This window comes from Microchirus variegatus (assembly GCF_963457635.1).
Source record: "Microchirus variegatus genome assembly, chromosome: 5".
Lineage (NCBI taxonomy): Eukaryota > Metazoa > Chordata > Actinopteri > Pleuronectiformes > Soleidae > Microchirus > Microchirus variegatus.
Window position 1 is genome coordinate 6,221,636 of NC_139806.1, and position 21,312 is coordinate 6,242,947.

The 21,312-nt window shown below is 39.3% G+C and overlaps 1 protein-coding gene across 1 annotated transcript in view; it reads right to left on the minus strand.

Annotated features, from left to right (window-relative positions):
- The window catches only part of LOC310927705 (contactin-associated protein-like 4), a gene marked incomplete at its 5' end in the record, with an annotated part of 112,897 nt that overhangs the window by 77,191 nt on the left and 14,394 nt on the right, over window positions 1-21,312 (minus strand). The window contains one exon of the mRNA XM_083890076.1: window positions 4,995-5,105. Within this exon, the coding sequence (XP_083746202.1) occupies window positions 4,995-5,105 (111 nt within the window). The remainder of the gene's footprint in view (window positions 1-4,994; window positions 5,106-21,312) is intronic.

Sequence of the window (21,312 nt, forward strand, 5' to 3'; positions counted from 1 at the left end):
AAAGGTGCCATATGTAAGAATGTGGCCAAAAAAAGTTACTACATTCAAATTCAAAATACCGAGGTCTTTTAGGTTTCGTTTTCTGACGTAACTGGCAACCCGTGGTTGCTCGGCAGCTGAGACTCTACTGACTGCAATGATTGGTAGACGGCGGTAGGTGGCGCCACATGCCAAAACAGGATTTCAAAACATAAACATGATTTGCAGTCTGCAAATATATTTTTTTAATGCAAATATTTTGTCTGTACTGTTGTTGTTTGTGAGTTCAGTTTGTTATATGAACATTATTCCTGAGTCTCTGTGACATATTAGGAGGATTTTATGGCCAGTTGATTAAGATTTATTACATAATTCACCTTTAAGTTGTACTTAAGCAATCACCTTCACTGGAAACTTCACTCTTAGAAATAAGGGTTCCAAAAGGGTTCTTCTACAAGGGCTGAGGTTCTACCTGGAACCATTTGCCTCAATGGTTCTTGGTAACACTAATGATTCCAGTAAGAACTATTTTGATCCAGAGAACCCTTCAAAACCCCTTTCCTGAATAAAAGGTTTCAAGGGTTCTCCTGCGAGGACAAGCCGAAGAACCTTATATGGTTCTACTTACCACAAACACAGTTAAAATACACGTGTGTATGCTGGAATTTATTATTTCTCTAACATAAAAAGTGAACTATCTGTTATCTGAAATTAACTTTCAAACCTTTTGTAGATTACGAACCGAGTCCAAACTTCTCCGCTCTTGATTAACAAGCCATTATTTCACACCAAATTACAGGCTCCAACTTAGGTTTAATTCCACCTTCAAACCTCACTCTTTGGGGACAAAAAATGCCTAATGTGGCGCAATAACTCTCTGCAAGTCCATTCCAGTGTAATTGCAGCTGCGTCGCTGATAACTGTCAGCGTCGCCCGGCGAACAAAGAAAATGTTTAAACATGGAGACTAGCCATTAATGGTTTTCGCAAGACGGCAGAGCTGACTAAATTAGTCCTCGGCGATGGAAATGGAAATCGGACAGAAGACGACAGTGAGACTAATGACTGTAACAGAGGACACACTGTACAGGACAGGACATAGAGAGGGACAGGGACGAATCAGACGTGGATAAAAGAACATGAGAGAATTAGCCGAGAATCGAAAAAAGGATTTTAAATAAAAGAAGCAGGGAGGTTAAGTGGAATCGGTGAATAAGAGACACCAGTGAGGAGACTGGAAGAATCCAGTTATTCATCTTTCCAGGTTTATGATAAAAGTCAGATCGACTCCAAACGCTTGACTATCGCTGCTTTTCATCGACGTCTTCATGCACATTTTTACTAGAGGGAGACTGAATGACTGGGATTCTTGAATAATCAGCAATGGCCGAATAATTTTTTATTCATGTGCCAGTTATTACACATACACACTAACATATATAAGTCGCATACTAGCCCTTTATTAGTCATCATTAAGCACGTATTAACACCTTATTATACATAACCTTATTCTACCTCTATTACGACATGAATTAAGATTCTTTCCTACATAAGGTGTTAATACTTGCTTAATATTTACAAATAAAGGGATAGTACGCTACTTATATGCATGTTAGTAAGCACCTAGCTAATGGTGAACATACATATATATATATATCTATATACGTATAAAGATATATATATATATATAAATGTGTATATATTGCATGTTAGTAAGCACCTAGTTAATGGTGAATATATTTATATATATACATATACATATACATATATATATATACATACATAAACCTATATATAAATATATACACATACATATATGTATACATATGTACATATACACATACATATATATGCATGTTGCATATTGCATGCTAGTAAGCACCTAGTTAATGGTGTATATATATATATACATATACATACATATACATATATATACATACATAAACATATATATATATAAATATATACACATACATATATGTATACATATGTACATATACACATACATATATATGCATGTTACATATTGCATGCTAGTAAGCACCTAGTTAATGGTGAATATGTATATGTATATACATATATATACATATACATACATATGTACATATACATATATATGTATATGTATGTATATACATATACATATATACATATGTACATATACATATATACATTTATATATATACATACATATATATACACATATATATACATACATATATATATACATATATTCACCATTGACTAGGTTCTTACTAGCAATATGTAACATGCATATGTATGTATATATGTATATGTACATATGTATACATATATATATACATATACATATACACATATATGTATACGTGTGTGTATATATATACGTACAAGTTCACTTCCAATTGTATTTGTCTCTGTGCAGCTTCTTAAATCTTCCTTCTTTTATGAAGAAACAAACAAACAAACAAATAAAACCATCTTGTTCTATTATAGATATATATATATATATATATATATATATATATATATATATAATGGTACACATTGTCATGTATATTAACACCTGGATGATTCTCACGGGACATAAATAACAAGCAGCCCCCTGTGAACATGTGTAATGTGATACAGTATAGGTTCCCGCTGTGAGACTGTGTCTGATTAAATCCCCTGTAAAGGTGCTGCGTGGGTGGTTTTTTTTCTCTCAGACTCTGATAAACTCTCTCTCTTCACTCGGCGGTGGGTTAATGAATTGAAAGCAAAGTTGCTCCTCAGAGAGCGAGAGGAGGAGAGAGAGAGAGAGAGAGACCTGGAGGAGGCAGAGTGATGGAGGCAGCAGCAGCAGCAGCAGCAGCAGCAGCAGCAGCAGCAGCAGCAGCAGCAGCAGGTGATGGAAATTAGACAGAGACTTTCATTTATCCATCCATTTTCTCAGCGAGTGTCTGGGATCGCTCTGCCTGCGATTCTGCTGTGCAAATGTTCCTACAGAGGAAAACGTGACGCACACACTTTCTCCTAATCTACGCTTGACATAGCAGACTAAAGCCCAATTTATACTCCTGCGTAAAGTGCTCTGCGTAGGTTACGCAGAGACTCTGCGTCGATGCAGAGCCTGTCGAAGAGCCTCTGCATCGTTTTTTAAGTGTCAGTCACTCCGTCAAAGGACAACGGAGACGGCAAGAGCTGCGATTGGTCCTCAGGACAGGCCGAGCTAAGCTGCTCTGTGCCGGCTCACAGTGCGCACCGAGCGTCCACAGACGCGGAGCTGATCCCCGCCGATAACGCCGCTGCCAAACTATAAATACGTCATATCTTAACACACACAGCACATGTTTAGACTCTAAATAGCCAATTTCTCGCCTCAAATTATCTTAAAACTGCGTTCCGTCACACAGAAAAGTGAGAAACGGCCACTGTTTCAACAACAACAGTCTTTCTCTCTCTTTCTTTCTCGGACGCCATTGCATCACTGTAGCCAGAAGCACAACAACCTTGCGCAGTGACCCCTACTGATCGGGCGGGAAATTGCAGCGCGTGTCCGTCACCACGACGCAGAAGTATGAAGGCTCGAGGCCTTGAGAGAATATCCAAACAGTGTCTGCTGTCTCATATTATTCTGCTTCTTTACATTATATTTCCATCTCCAGTTACTGTATAATATATGAAAAGGTTCAGTTTCAGGTTCCATTCATGATGTCTCTGACATCATCATCACATCGTCCTTCGATGAATGAAAGAGCAGAAAATGTCAGCTGTGCTTTTATCAAAGACCATCTCTGCTCTCTGTTTCCTGACCTATTGTGTCAACGTGACCTCTGACCCTATTATTTCTAATTACTGCAAAGATAATGCAAAGATGGCAGCCCTGAAGGTAAATCTAATTACTCCATACACTTTACACTGTACGGCATTTATCTTCACCACTAATACACTGAACATTAGCCTGAAGCAGCGATCGCACGTCTTTAAACTCACAGAATCTGACAGAGGATAAGTCAGATGTGTGTGTGTCCTGATTGCTTTGCACGGTGCTGTATCATCCAGGAAATGAGCAATAATTTATACGAATGATGGCATATTTCAAGTAGAATTTCAAAATAAAAGTGTTTTCTTTGATATGATATCATGAAATATTAAACTCTAAAAAGTCTGCACACTAAATAAGCTTACACAGTACATATCATTTCATGTTTTCAGTAGTCAATATCATTGCATTTATTTTTAGCTCAGAGGTCAGATATCATCACTCTGACTGGTGAGGTAAGTTTATTGATGCACTGGCAAAAAATCAATATTCTGATTTAAACAAGAGGCGATGCCCATCGTCTTTCCGTTTTTTTATTTTTTATTATTTAGGGTCGAATTACGGAGCCACCGAAGTGACATGAGAAAAAAAAAAAAAAGACAAAAATTATTATTGTTATTATTATTATTATAAAAAAAAATTAAAAAAAAAATGTTTTCAGTATTTTTTTGGAAACTCGAGGTAGTGAGAGTAAGAGAAAAAAAAAAGATTATAATTATGAATTATAATTATTATTATTTAATTTTTTTCTCATGTCACTTCGGGGGCTCCGTAAATTACACAAACACCACAAAAGCAATTTAATTTTTAAGAAGCCAAAAAAAGACCCAAAAATTGGCGCCAAATTAGGACAGAAAGTCCTTCATGATGCTTCTAAGGACAAGGACTGGAGGTTTGTACAAGAGTATGTATTTTAAACTGATTTTCAATATCTACATTACTGCAAAAATCACTGTGTTGTGTTTTTAGTCAACGTTGTGTCACAAAAAGTCCCAAAGTGAGAAGAGAAGACAGACATAAAGACTCAACAGTTAAACTGAGGACTACATCGTTCCGCAGGCTCAACTTCATTTACCATTAAGTTTTTCAGAAGCAAATGGTTCGGTTCGAGGTATAGAACCTCAAGCCCTTGTAGAAGACCCCTTTTGGAACCCTTATTTCTAAGAGTGTATACGTCTCTGCGTTATTGATTTTCTTTGATTCAAATCCACCAAACAAATCATCCGACTCACCTTCTCTCCTGTTGAGTTTGGCGTAGCCCGCTGCGTGGCTGCTGGACAGCTGCGAGGAGCTCCTGAAGGACGACGGCGGCAGAGCGGACACCAGGGGGCCGTCACACACTTCTGTCAACAGAGAAGAAAAGGAGAACGTTAGAACTTAGAAGCAGTGTTTTTTTGGGGTTACAGTTGCTGTTAATATGACAGAGTCAAAGGTTTCTGATGATTCGTAAAATGTCCTGTTTAAAAATGTTATGAAACCCGAGGATTGACATTTTAGTCCAAAAAAGTACTCTGTTTTGAAGCGATATCAGGCAAATGCTGAGACATTTTTATATTCAGAATTATGTTTATATTCAGAAACATGACCTCACTGACACACTCAATACAACAGGAGCAACAGGAGAAGCAAATTTAAGAGAGTTTGAGAATTGCACATTTTTGGTTCCTCCAGGAGTTAAAGCACTGACGGTCTAAGAAAAATAAAACCTTTTTAGAGTTTAAGAGTCATCGGAAAGATGCATGTAAACACATTTGATTCACTTAAAGCAGCTGCAGGTTTGATGTCACTAAGGTGAACATAGGTATTTTAGTGTGGCTGAATAACTTGGGGGAAAATATCGAATAAATGTCACTGCAATTACGATATAAAAATACTTGATAATCTTTACGAACATATAATACTCCCAGTGCCAAGAGTGAAAATATATTCAAATTAAAGTATAAGTTGGTTTAAAAATAACCAAACGATAATTCTCTATTATTTAATGCAACTAATAACATCAGGGCTGGCACAAGGCATAAGTGAACTAAGCCGCTGCTTAGGGCCACGTGACCACTAGAGGGCCCCCAAGAGCAATTCACTAAAAAAAAAGAAAAAAAAAAGTTCAGATTGCTGTAGTTTATTTAGAATTTTTCTCCCCGTTTTTACCAAACTTTATCACAGTTTGTACATAGTTGTCAGATGTGATAAATTAACTTTATATTTTATATTTTTTATTACCTTGTTCTGGGTGCCTCTGTTGATTTACATTATTATTTAAATAATTGTTTGATATGTATTTGTTTATTTTATTTAATGCTGTGTTTTTTTACATATAAAAGTCAACCCCCCCCCCTCCCAAAGACTGTGCAATTTTTAGATTTTCAGACCTTAATATCTTAATATTTTATATTATTTTATATTTTATAAACCGTTTGGTTTTATGTATTGATTCTCTGTGTCACCAGTAGGGGGAGTTGCTGAATTTGCCAAATATTAATTGAAAGATTTTTCTGTAAGTTTGCAAATCTGGTGTCAAACAAAAAGTTCTCACATTTAGTTTTACAAGTGTATTTGTATTCGTTACACAGAGTGGAATAAGTAGAATACCTTTAGTATAGTAGGTGTGTGAATAATCAATAATCATTATTATTGGCAGTAACAGAGGGCCCTAAAATCTAATTTTACTTAGGGCCCCATGGAGGCTTGGGCCGGCCCTGAATAACATTATTACATAAACGTATATGCTGCATAGCACATCATACATTGTAAAGCATCAAAAGGTATTTAACTCATTAACATCCCTGTAGAGCCATTTTCCCTTTGTTTTAAAATGAATGAAGTATCATAACACTTTAGATTTGATACCATTAACTAGGTGCTTACTAACATATATAAGTAGCATAGTAGCCCTTTATTAGCAATCATTAATCACGTATTAACACGACATAAATTCAGATTTTTCCTACATAAGATGTTAATACGTGTTTAATATTTACTAATAAAGGGCTATAAGCGACTTATAATAGCACCGAGTTAATGGTGAATATGTGTACCCTAATCTAAAGTGTTAGCGAAGTATCTTTTTTACAAAACATATGATAAACAACCTGAAATTTCCTGAGAAAAATAAGTGCAATTTCAACAATAGTATGCCTAAGTTTATCAGGCATCTGGACATGAAGAATATAGGATTTCACATTATGAAGACAGTGTGTGACGGTTGGACACTCTGGCGGGCCGGTTCTGGCCTGCGGGCCTTATGTTTGACAGTGCTGCTGTAGAGTATTATTGAATTGTGTTGTTTAAAATCGGAAAGTAGTTTGTGGCCCTTACATTTGACGTTACGATTCAGTCCCTTTGTGGACTTTGATAACTGCACAACAGCAGGTTGAGATAATGAGAATACATCGATGATAATAAATCACTAACATAACCGAACAGACGCAGCAGGAGGACGGATTATTCTCCGTCTCTCAGAAACTATTGAGAAGAAGAAGGAGAAAACTGCAGGACAAGAGCTCACCGGTGTTGTGAGATGAAAGTTTTTGGTGTAAACGGCACCACAGTAAACGAATGAATGTATGAACAGTGTCGTCACGTCCGGTTCGACGAATGAACGGCGTAAACTCTGCGCTGTACGAGAATACGTTGTAACGTAGTGTCATTACTGTGGAAGACGAATGACTCGGATCAGATCAGAGGGAACCTTTGTGTGTGAACACGCGCTCGTCGTATTTCCCCGACAAACGACTGCAATTAAGACATAATATCACACATAATGTGCTAATTAACAGCAAATGAGTGCGTTTTTAATTGGCCTCTCGTTCATATTCTGCCATAAATACGCAACGCGTGAGACAATTTGTGAAGAAAAATGGAGAGACGCTACAGCATTGCAGGAATTTACTGGCCCCCCAAATCTTGCTCTTCATGATTAGATTTTCTTCTTATTCTCCTTTTTTTTTTTTTTTTTTTACATGAACGCGATGCAAAAAAATAATCAGTCGTACCAATTATGAACAGCAACGCGGTGCGTTTTTCATCGCAGAAACAAACTCTGTACTTGTTTTGTTGATTTTTCGTTCAGCTGTGAAATTACAATAGGAAAAAAAAAAACATGATAATAATAATCGCAATAAGAATTTGTCGAATTTGTCAAAGACGCTCTGTGCTGTGAACAGTGTAATTATATCTCGCACAGAAACTTCTTGTTATATCTTAGAGTGGACACATAATGCATTACTATGGCTCTTACCCTAAAGCCCAATTTATACTCCTGCGTAAAGTGCTCTGCTTAGGTTACGCAGGAGCTGATCACCGCCGACAACGTCACTGCCAAACTATAAATACGTCATATCTTAACACACAAACCACATGTTTAGACTCTAAATGGTCAATTTCTCGCCTCAAATAATTTTAAAACTGCGTTCCGTGACACAGAAAAGTGAGTGAACAACAGTCTTTCTCACTGTAAGACATTGCTCACTGTAGCCAGAAGCACAACAACCTTGCGCAGCGATCCCTACTGATCGGGCGGGAAATGGCAGCGCGTGTCCGTCACCACGACGCAGAAGTATGAAGGCTCGAGGGGTCGCTTTGGTGACGCAGTCGGATAATGCATTACGCAGTCGGAGAAGTATAATGTGGCCTTAACATTACCCATCACAACTAATGGCCCTTTTCCACCATGGTCGCCTCTAGAGCTGCAACTCACGATTATTCCCTCGATTAATTGATGACCAGTGTTTGTCAAACCTGGAAATGATGATGTTCCACCTACAGTGGAACTGGTCTGTTTTATTAAACGAAAGAGCAGCGCTACAAATAACCAGCGTTATCTGTAGCGTATGTGTGCCTCTGTTTTTTTAAAGTTTAGCGCTACTTTAGAGACTTATTTTAACAATCCAGAAAACCACAAAAACATGAAGTCGCGCACGTTTTTTTCGTCACGTTTGACAGCACTAAGAAAAACAAAAGGTTTTATTTAGAAAAAACACTGTCGTTGTACACGAACACCAGATTTTGTTACATTTGAAATTTGAACAGCATAAAACATACATAAAATAACATTTCTTTGAGTCTTTGTCTATATACAGGTGATTTTACAACTCTCTCCTCTCTGCTGACTAAGACTATGATTCTCCGGCTTCCCGCGACAGCGTGAGTAAAGTTACCGTAATGACTACACGGTCGGTTTGTTGGCTTTGACGTGCATTTTCTCAGCTTTCAGAGACAGTTGGAAATTTTCCGCACAAGCACAAGACCAGAGCTATTTTTATTGCAGTGTAATAATTCAATGAGGTTACAGCCAATTAAAAAAAATGAATTAAAAAAAGTCTTTTTTTAATACTGGTGTCATAAATTAAATAAAAGCAACTTGAAACTCACTGCCAAGAATATATGCAGGGGTGTAATATATATATATATATATATATATATATATATATATATAATTATTTATAGTCCATTGAGTTTAAAATGTGTTTTTTCAGCAGGTATCACTTTACACCACGACTTTTTATAATTAGGACCATAAGTGGGTTTAAGCTTCAAGCACAATTTCATTTGACTTGTCTAACAAGCAGACAATGATCAGAGTTCCTCCAGCTCTGCTCACAGGCCTGAGGCTGACAGACTCTCGCCCGCGTGGATGTTGAGTGAGCAATCAGCATAAAAAGCAAGGGAATTACAGACAGTGTGAAGAGAGGGAGTGAGAGGCAACAGGGCTCTCCAGCTCTAAGAGCGCTGTAATCCCCCAAGGTGATAATGTGCGGTGGTGAGAGTGCTAGCGTTTGCTGTGGTAACGTTCAGTGACAGCGGCGTTTCAAAACCACGGGGGCCACTTTTGGGTAAAACGGAGCCAAAACCTGTTTCCACAACTAAAAAAAACTAGCGCTGGGCACGTCGGCTAACGGCGTTAGCGCGTGACGTCATGTTTACGTGACTCCAGATTGTTAAAATGAGTCGCTAAAGTAACGCTTAACTTTAAAAAACAGAGGCACACATATGCAGCACACAGGTACGCTGTTTTTTTTTTTAGCGCTGCTCTTTTCGTTCAATAAACAGACCGCTTCAGTCCGACTGTAGGCACGCTAACGGCACTAAAGGCGCTAAAGGAGCTAAAGGAGCTAACACAACTAATTGGTAAACGGTGCCTGGACTCCGGCGCCGCGGCACGTAAACATGACATCACGCGCGTCTTTTTTTCCCGCTCAGTCGTCATGGAAATGCGTCATACGGTAACGTTGACGCCGTTAGCCGTCGTTAACTTGCCCAGCACTAGCAAAAAAACACAGATAAAATGTTCTGTAGACATTTACAGCAAATCGCAGACGACACAGTTAGCATAAGCGCATGTTGCGTTATCGTATTTTCACAACGGTTTGTGCTATTGGGAAAACTTCAACGGTTTCTGAAAGCTGAGAAGGTGCACGTCAAAGCCAACGTGTGGTTATTACGGTAATTTCACTCGCGCTGTTGCAGGAAGCCGGAGAATCGGCGTCTTTTTGTCGCTAGAGAGAGAGAGAGACTTTTTATAATGTTCAACTGTCAAATTGAAGCAATTGAGCAAAATCTGGTGTTCATGTTTTTTCTCAATAAAACCATTCATTTTAAATGGTTGATAGACCGTTTTAACATGCAGTAAATTCTAAAATAACTGCCAGATATTGAAAGTTATTCTGGAAAAATGGGCAAAATAAGCCTCAAAACAACCAGACGGACATCTTGAGTATTAGGTGTTAAAGGGTTAAAAGAAGGAATTAGAATAACGGCTTCTACTGGACAATGAAGTTTCTGTCAACAATGTTTATAAAATAACAGTCACTCGTTGAGTTAAAAATCCAGTGTGTACGAATTAGTGACATCTAATGGTGACTTTGCAGATTGCAGCAAACACACGGCTCCCCCTCGAGAATGATAAGAGAGCTTTGAAATTTATTTCGCGTCACTCTTGACGTACGAAGGCATTAACTGACTCACCAAAAATATGTTTTCACCTCAGGTGAAATATTGCAACTCAAAATGGAGAATGACTTTACGACACCCATCAAAATATTAACGACGACGCTCTAATACAAGGAAGAGAGGATAAAAAATTTTAACGGTTTCTGACACACAATATATTGTTTTCATTATCGACTTAATCTCTTGACAATTTTTCTTGATGAATCCATTAGCGCGTGTCCATAAAACACAGGAAGTGTTTACTGTCGTAGTGGAGCAAAGACACTGATTGATTATGAAAGTAGTCGGTGATTCATTTAGTAAATTAATGAATCAATTAATAATCAAAGCATGGATGAAGCCTGAACAATTAAAAATAAAACAATGAAATTACAGCCAGTCCAATTTACTAAGTGGTTTTTTTTTGTATTTTTTCAAACTGAGATTTTGATTTGGGAATAATCAATTTTTTCAGCCTTAATTATCCATCAATCATTAAGAGACTGGAGGAGATGTAATAATCACCGCTGACATGGCAGACTAACTCCAGAGACAGGGAGGGAGGACACGGCTTATTCACCTGCTCCGTCCACTTCTTCTTTACTGTTCTGCTGAATAACAAACGCGTCCGCACCGGAGACCCTGAATACTGATGAGCTCCATCCATCAGTCCAACAAACAGCAGTGAACTGAGGCTGGAGCACTTCAGAGCTCTGTGAGCCACATGAGTTCAGAGCTGTTCAGACTGAGTGACCTGAGCACAATCAGATTCCTCTGTTCACAGCACAACGATCGTCCTCAAGCAAGGAAAAAACATCAATGTCCATTCTTTTTACTAATGTTCACAACCTCTGGGTTTAAGGGTTTAAAGCCAGGCCACAACAACATGTGGATAATCATCAGAATTAACACTTTCACGAACCTGAGGTTATATCTCACCGTGTGCAAACATTTTCATATCAACTGCAGGAAACTGCTTAATGGAGGACAATGAACGACACATTTTGTTTGTTAGCATGTTAGCCCATTAGCTTTTTGTTTGTTAGCATGTTAGTGATTGTATGTCAGCCCATTAGCTTTTTGTTAGAATTTGTATATTAGCCGATTAGCTTTTCGTTTGTTAGCATTTGCATGTTAGCCCATTAGCTTTTTGTTTGTTAGCATTTGTATGTTAGCCCATTAGCTTTTTGTTTGTTAGCATTTTAGTGTTTGTATGTTAGCCAATTAGCTTTTTGTTTGTTAGCATGTTAGTGTTTGTAAGTTAGCCCATTAGCTTTTTGTATGTTATCGTTTGTATGTTAGCCCATTAGATTTTTGTTTGTTAGCCCATTACCTTTTTGTTTGTTAGCGTTTCTATGTTAGCCCATTAGCTTTTTGTTTGTTAGCATTTGTATGTTAGCCCATTAGCTTTTTGTTTGTTAGCATTTTAGTGTTTGTATGTTAGCCCATTAGCTTTTTGTTTGTTAGCATGTTAGTGTTTGTAAGTTAGCCCATTAGCTTTTTGTATGTTATCGTTTGTATGTTAGCCCATTAGATTTTTGTTTGTTAGCCCATTACCTTTTTGTTTGTTAGCGTTTCTATGTTAGCCCATTAGCTTTTTGTTTGTAAGGATTTGTATGTTAGCCCATTAGATTTTTGTTTGTTTGCATGTTAGTGTTTGTATGTTAGCCCATTAGCTTTTTGTTTGTTAGCATGTTAGTGTTTGTAAGTTAGCCCGTTAGCTTTTTGTATGTTATCGTTTGTATGTTAGCCCATTAGATTTTTGTTTGTTAGCCCATTAGCTTTTTGTTTGTTAGCGTTTCTATGTTAGCCCATTAGCTTTTTGTTTGTTAGCATTTGTATGTTAGCCCATTAGCTTTTTGTTTGTTAGCATGTTAGTGTTTGTATGTCAGGTCAGATCATTATCATTATTATTATTATTTTAAAGGAACAAAGAGGATGGTCCATGTCTTCCACAGATTGTTGTAGGATGTTAGACTTTTGAGAAAAACGATAGAACTGGCAAGAACTGCAACTAAATCAACTGGGGAAAAAAGTACTATTCAAAACTAACTATTATTATAATAAGGCTTATTTTTGTTGAATTGATTGCTTTGTGTGTGTGTGTTTTTCGTCATGGTTGCTTATTTAGTCTTATCAGTACAACATTATTTAAACTGCATTTTGTGTTTTCTTGGTTCTAATTTGTTAATCTAAGAAGTCTTTCATGTTGAATTAAGACTCGTTACACACAGATTTCTTTTGCAAAAAAGCTGGTAAAAACATTGTCTTTTTCCTCCTCCCTCTTTAATATGGACACAACACGGTCACAAAGCTCAACACTTTCAACTTCAGCTGCATAAGAAAACAACAAGAATATCTTCTCCGGGTTCTTTGATCGACTCGAGCGCACGCTCCTGCATAATTTAACTTCCCATTTTTTTTAACCTTCAAGCATTATCCAGTCTGAAAACACCATAAATAATAAGCTCATTATGCACATGCCCACACATAATATATCCACACAAAACAGCGTCCTAATGTACACAGGACTATCGCCCTCCGCCTCTCCACGGCTCATCACAGTGAGCCAGGCATCAACCAAATAAAGTGATCATCACAGCGCCGTTTAAAACCCCTTCATCTTCAAAACTGACGGATTTGACTCGTGTGAGCGCGGACAAAGAGTTGCCGCTGAGAAACGGGCTTTTCACAGGGGCCCGGTTTAAAAAAAGAAAAAAAAAGAAACAGTCACTGTGAATTATAAGACCAGAGTGATGCAGATTCAGAGGGAAGGCTGCACTACATCACTCACTACAAATGGCTCCGGGGCGGAACATGTATCATAAAACATCGACTTATTCACAGGCTGCACTGTGTAAATAATATGAATATATTTGCCTCCAAATGTCTCTTCATAGAGAGCAGCACGGACAGTAAAAGTCTCTGAAGTACAAAATATCATTTTTGTTCCGTCTATTTAAATGAAATACAACGAGGCACGGGGACATTTGCATCGTCCTCTTCAAATCTAATTCATTTCAAATATGAAACTCTGAATTAGACACTGGGGATTCATAAAACTCCAAACTCTGCAATGCACCAGTAACTTCTACTGTACCCGACAAACAGTTTCTGTGCAACAGCCAGCCGGAGCAATATGGAGCACCTTCTGTTCTGTGATAGGGATGGAGGGCAGTGGGAGTAGGCTCATATTATGATTATCCTAACTAAAATAGCTGGGATTCAGGATTTCTAACTGTAAACTATGGTTTCATAAATATGTTTTTGTCTCCGCCGTCCAAAAACGTGACAACAATCATCGCTTTCCATCTTGAACCATAAACAGATGGAGTCCTGGACAAATAGAACAGATACAAAGTCATGTTTGATGGATCGATTCTAGCTCTCATTGACCGGAAGTTCCAATTAACGCTGGTTTTTTTGGTGTGTATTTGCGCCATTACCTTGTTTATCAAGCCCTAAAGTTTCAGTTCAGCCACTGCTAAAAGTGGGTTTTATTGTATTCCTCGGGCTCTGCAAGCGCTCTGAAAAAGCCTGGAATCGTGACGTAAGGATCCCGTCCTGCTCCGGGCACTAGTACAGGTGCGTACATTGAACCGTAGAAGAAGAAGAAGAAGGTCCGTTGTGGAGGTGTTTCACTTGCGACAGTGTCTTCTGACTCTGGGTCCGACTCCGGGTCAAAGGTCGTAAAAGGGACTGCGGCGGGCAGTCGTGAAGAAGCTAGTTTTTAAACAATGTTTTGATAAAGAGTAGCAGTGCATCCACCGTTCCAGAGGGGGGAGCTGCGCTTCTGAGAGCTGACGTGCTTATGACGTCACTTCCGGGTACCTGGCCAAACACAAGACGGTTGGGAAAGCTCTACGCTGGCTGGCCAACCACAACACAGTTATGTCTTCTGGGGGTGAGATTTCGGTCTGAAACAGCGCGGCTGACGAGAGCTTCAGCGAGGAGAGATTTGGATCGACGGTTTACAGCAGCTAGGAGGTTTTTGACCATAAAAACAAGTTAATGTATGTAAGCAGACCTCCATAACTCACATATATATGCGATAGGACCACTCTATGGGAGCTTTAACCCTTCCGTTACCAATCCGACAGGAATTAGCATGCGTACTTCTCATTACCGTAACTCCTAGACCGTTGGTGATATCTATAAAACTCAAAAACTTTGGACTGGCGATTTGTCCAGGGTGTGACTCCGCCTTTCGCTCTATGTCACAGTGACCCTCGTGTGGAGGCTAACGTGGTAGAAGATGGCTGGATGGATGGATACCGGAAAGCAGATAAATAGAGCTTTGCGCCCATACACTTGTTATTACGGTAGAACCTCTGGGCTTCCTCGGGAACAGACGTCAGCTTCTCAGTTCCGTCATTCCTGAACGGTTGAATAACTGCCAGATATCGAAAGTCGAAAAAGTTATCTTGGATTTATCTTAAATAAATCCAGGCAGCCTGATTATCATGATGGTGATAACAGGGTTAATTACAAAAGGGGTCTATAAGACAGAAACAAAATTGGGTCCTGTATTTCAAAACATTATAATGAACAGATTACAGGTTTTAAATAAAACATTCTGCCTTCTTCTCTCACGGGCTGCGATAAAGACGGTTCACCTTTCTGCTCAACAGCTCGAGATTCTCATAATCATACGACAAAACAAAATCAGACGCACACGAAGGACGTCCTTCGACAATAAATGAACCACATTCTCGCTTCTTCTGCACAAACTGACAATGAACCCGTCGGTTCATGGAAAAGTTCATCAACACAACAGTCCTCATACCTTTATAATCTTGTGTATAAAGTGTATTATAGTGGGATAAATAAGACATTTGGTCCTGTGATGAGTGTTCGGATGCAGGCTCCCCTTTGTGGCAACTCCCAATAAATCATTAGGACTGTATGTCGGTGAGGTAAATGTAATGTTCTAGTCAATCTCGTGAAATATGAAAGATTTTATCGATTCAGGAAATAAAACATTCACCACAGTCAACTCACCGAGGGCGCTATTAGGTCGTGCGATTGCTCACACTGTGTAATACGCAATCGCACATTTACGGAAGAAAAAAAAACCTCCATCATAGAAATACTGTGTAAGTGGAAAGGAAAACTGACAATGACACCTCTGTCACAACTGGGAAACAGAAAACCTCCCTGTGCTGCAGTAACACGCACGCACGCACGCACGCACGCACGCACGCACGCACGCACGCACGCACGCACGCACGCACGCACGCACGCACGCACGCACGCACGCACGCACGCACGCACGCACGCACGCACGCACGCACGCACGCACGCACACACACACACACACACACACACACACACACACACACACACACACACACACACACACACACACACACACACACACACACACACACACACACAGAGACGTCCAAAAACAGGGTGTTTTATGTGTGTGTGTACGGTCTCTTCACACCTTCCCCTGAACCACAACAGAAGCCGCAGTTGAAGCATCTACTTAGTTTGACTTTACAGCCATCCCTCCCTCAGGAGACATTACAAGATAAATGGTCTTGAGAAAAAAAAAAAAAGAAAAAAAAACACTCCTCTGCAGTGAATGTGATGTTCTCCATCTTCCCCTCACACACACTCACAACTCAGCTTTCCTGCGGCTGCAAACACAACACCTGCTGAAACACCCGAGAGAGAAGTTACTGTCATTTACAAAAAAAAAAAAAAAACTGTCGAGAGCAGCACAAACACAACTTTTGGCCTGAACTACTGAACTTCCACGGAGCAAAGTAATTATGGGCTCGCTGGGGTGAAAATCCCAACAGAACCCAATTAGTGGCCCGTCTCTGCAAAGGAGGCTCAGGTGCAGAATTTGTCTGGTCGCAGCTTCTTGGCCACCTTCTTCTTAACAACCTTTAAACAAGATAAAACACACACTGATGAGACCTCCTCAAGACACGTCCTACTTCCTCCTACGACACGGGTTATATAGAAATAAGGGTTCCAAAAAGGGCTGAGGTTCTACCTGGAACCATTTGCTTCTGAAAAACCCTTTTCCCAGAAGAAATGGTTTATAGTCTTCATAATCTACATCGAGTTACCGCTCAGTATTCAGGTTAAGGAACTGCACAACACTCTTAGAAATAAGGGTTCCAAAAGGGTTCTTCTACAAGGGCTGAGGTTCTACCTGGAACCATTTGCTTCTGAAAAACCCTTTCCCTGAAGAAAGAGTTTTTCAAGGGTTCTTGGTAACACAAATGGTTCCAGTAAGAACCCTTTAAAACCCCTTTCCTGAATAAAAGGTTTTAAATGGGTTCTTGGTGGAACCCTCCAAAAGGGTTCCAGGTAGAACCTTTTTATAAAGGAGCCAAAAAGGGTTCTTCTATGAAGCTTATATGGTTCTACTTAGCCCTTTTATTTCTAAGAGTGTAGGTCCCGGGGACCCACTGACCAGATGTTTCCCTGGTAACGACCCATTCATTCGAATCAGGTGTGATGGAGAACATAAACATTAAATCGTGTTTTGGAATGTGGCGCCACCTACCGCCATCCACCAATCATTGCAGTCAGTAGAGTCTCGGCTGCCGCGCAACCACGGGTTGCCAGTTACGTCAGAAAACGAAACCTAAAAGACTTGGAATTTGAACGTAGTAACCGTTTTTTGGCCACATTCTTACATATGGCACCTTTAAAAGTTATCCACTGCAGCTTTAACTTAAAGGTGAAGTAAGTAGTTTATAGTGCCATCTAGAGGAGAGGCTGAAATTTGCAAAATCTGCTCACCCCCTCCCTTCCCTGAGCGCTACGGTATCCTCAGTCGGTCAAATGTCGTCCTCGTCGTCTTTCTCCGTGTCAGCAGATGAGGTTCGTGAGGTGAGGGAGAGGGCGAGCTACCGCGGCCGTAGCAGACGAAGCGGAGAGAGTGGAGGCTGGACTTCCGCTACAAGTAAAGAGACGCTTGTTTTGTTCTCTTGCCTTTGTCCTTACAGGCTCCGGTAGAAACATGGCGTCTCGCTGCTAACAGTGGCTATGCAACTGCGGCCCGCGACCATGTTATTTTACATGACTTTTTGAAACACTACGAAAATGAAACAAAAACTATTATACAGCGACTAGACAATGCAGGAGCACATAATATGTATAAAAAAGTGGATTTTGGGTCATATAAACCCATAAATACTACACACTGTCCCTTTAAAACTTCCACTTTCAAAGTTTTTTTTGTTTGTGTGCGATGATAATGATAACCCCTGCTGTTGTGAACATATCTGACCAGGACGATCTCCTGCTGCGTTGCTTTGGTAAAACGTCCACATTGACGGACAGTGGGAGTGCATGAAAACAGCTTACAATGCAGTCTTTGTTAGAACCGTCAGCCATGCCAAGCCAGTAGAACTCTTCCAATACATTTGGGCGTGCACGTAAGAGAAGTGAACTCCATGTTTCTCTCAAAGTGACACAAAAAGAACATGGCTCCAAACCAAAGGTGAAAAGCTGTTCATTAAACTTTTTTTGGCGGGCAGGCTTTGAAAAACTCAACATGAACGCGCCGTGTGAGGGTGAAATCGTAGTGGCAGGAGAGATCGTCTGAGCAGGAGAAACTATTAGCTACACATCCATGTTTCTGTCGCCGTCTCCCACCTCTTCCTTATTCTGGTTCTGAGCTCTGATCCTTTGCTTTTTCATCACACCTGCCATACTTTCCCCGTCATCTTCCCCCCCCCCCCCCCGCACCTTTGTCTCCTGTGCCCATGCAACAGAGTCACTGAGGGATAAAATGGGGAAATGTCACTGCAGTTGTGAGGAACCCAGAGGGAATACATAGTTGACAGCCTGCAGACCTTAAAGTTTATCTCCTTATACTTTATATCCTCTATAACCTCTTGCTAAAACAAGACGAGGTACACCAGGTGAACTGCTAAAAAAAAAAAAAAGGGCCACCATCACACTTCCTGTTACCAGTGACTGTTTTGACCTGTGGTGTCAAAAGAAGAAAACACGAATAAAAACACAATGGAGCTCAGTGATGCTGTAACAGTTCTTACTATTCTCTATCTTAGGATGCTTTCACACCTACAACATTTGGTGCGCACCAAACGTGTTTGGTCCCTTGGTTCGGTTCATTTGTGTAGGTGTGAATGTAATCTCGGTACTTTGGTGCGCACCAAATTAACTGGTCCGAGATGTGCCTGAAGGGGTGGTCTCGGACCGCTTTATGTGTGTGAAAGCAACTGAACCAAATGGGACAAAACAGTCTAGTTTAACCCATTAAGGCCTGAAGCGCCTAAAAAAATGCCTCTAAAACTTGAGCTTCAATGACTGATTTCTCAGCCTCTGTAGCAGATATAGGAACACAATTCAAAAAGTATTTGAGAGCTTACACCTGTGGCTTTCCTGTGAAATTTAGTTTATTTAGATACTAAAATGTAAAATTAAAGTGAATAACTACTTTCAATTAAAAAACAGTAAGAAAATAAACTCCTCAAAATCACTGCCTTCAGAAATCGCTCCGCTGTCAAAGTCCTCCATGTTTGCGCAAAGTAATTTCAAAACAATGTCGTGAGGTACCATTATACACCCGAAAATTGACGTATCCGCTTTACCGGCGTCTATGGTAGAATAAAACGCGCAGCCGCTCACCCGGCGCCAATGGTAGAATTGCGGCAATGCTTTCCCGGCGTCAATGGGTTAATGCATTATCGGTATGAGATGAGATATATGGGTTCACCCCGAATTTCCAGCGGGCGCATTATTTTGGTTTGTTTAGAGCTCCGCATATGTGAAAGCAAACCGTACCCATGTCTGTTTGCTACATTGCAACATTTGGTGCAGACCAAAGAAATCGAACTATAGGTGTGATAGCACCCTTACACTGTTCCTGATGATGAAATCAAAGCATTGCCCCAAGCTTTAAAAAGCAAGGCGTGCTAAAAACATTCATGGCTAATGGCTATGCTAACGGACGGAAGAAGGATGCCGGAATACAAACTGCTGCCAAAAATGAAGCAGACAAAGAAGTAGGGATGAGCCGAATCACTGGATGAGATATCGACAGATGAAAATGGAGATTAAATGTCTTTGAAAATAGCTTGAAATTACTCAGCATTCACTGATATTGGTATCGGAGATACTCAAATTTGTGATATCATTATTGGTATCGGACATAAAAAAAAGTAGTATCTATGTATTACTGTGGACACTGATTGTTTTTTTAATGTGAAAATGCTGTTTTCAAATTAAAGTAGTAGTGGATGTAGCCTTTGTGTTAGCACTAGGAATGAGCCGATACTCAGTATCGGTCAAAATCAGTGGATCAGCTGTCGGACTGATGAAAATGTAAAATCTGTCATGTTCTGATAAGAATATTTGGGACATAGTTGGAGAATTATGTCTTTGAAATAACTTAAAAATGACTCGGCACAACATTTGTTAAAATAATTTCCAAGTTCTATTCTGTTCTATTCATAGCTTAAAATGGCTGTATCGGACTGATATCGGTAGATACTGGAGTCTGTGATATTGTTAATGTATGGGACACAAAAAGTGGCATCGTGCCATCCCTACAAAGAAATCAGCGTGCGCTAACAGGTCCTCAAATGTTCAAATGAATGTGAATTGAAGCCGAAGCCGATTAAAACCAACGTGCATTGCAGAGTAATGTGAATGAACGCCTATTAAAGACATTACCACTGGTTAAAAAGCCATTCAAACCTGGGAATAAATTGTTTTCTTTGACCAAGGACTCTTAAGGATAACTTTAATATGAATGATGTAACTCCCTCACCCTCTTTAGCCCTGATTTTGCTCTGTCTTGTTGTGTTAAAATACAGCCGTTATTCCCTTCCCGTCTTTAATGACCACTGACTCAGCTCTCCGTCCTCTACTCTAATACGAACCGACCGGGCCCTGCTTCGTCTCATCAGCGGTGGCTGCAGAGTATCCGGAGCAGCAGGCTGCACAGCTGTGGTCACCAGGTTCATAAAAAAAATAAAAATACACAGCGGACATGACATTAAACTGTGATCAGCATATATCTCAGCGTGTAAAGAGGACACCTCCGAGTCATTTTGACGGAAAAATATCTCCTCAGCCTCCAGGGCAGGAGAACCAAACCACTGTCTGACAATGTCACTGTTTGCACTCAATCTTCATATGTATTTTTAATATAGATATAATGGGACGAGAGCCCAAAACATTACATAATTGACTAAATTATTTGAAACTGGAGCCTCTATTGGTCTTTCTTAACAAACAATTTCAAATATCAATTTCCATATAGGAGTTTTAATGTATATCATATTTGATACAGCGGGTCACAATTATGGAGGACGAAACCTGACATATCGATAAATAAATAAATACAGGAATAAATAAATAAATACATAAATAAATGCATAAATAAATAAATACAGGAATAAATAAATAAATGCAACAATAAATAAATACACAAATAAATACACAAATAAATAAGTAAATGTAGGTGAACAGAAATAAATAAATGTAGGTGAACAGAAATGTAGAAATAAATATAAAGCATTTATTTATTTATTCATGCATTTCTATATGTATTTATTTATTTATTTATGTATTTATTCATTTATTTATGCATTTATTAATTTATTTATTATTGTACTTATT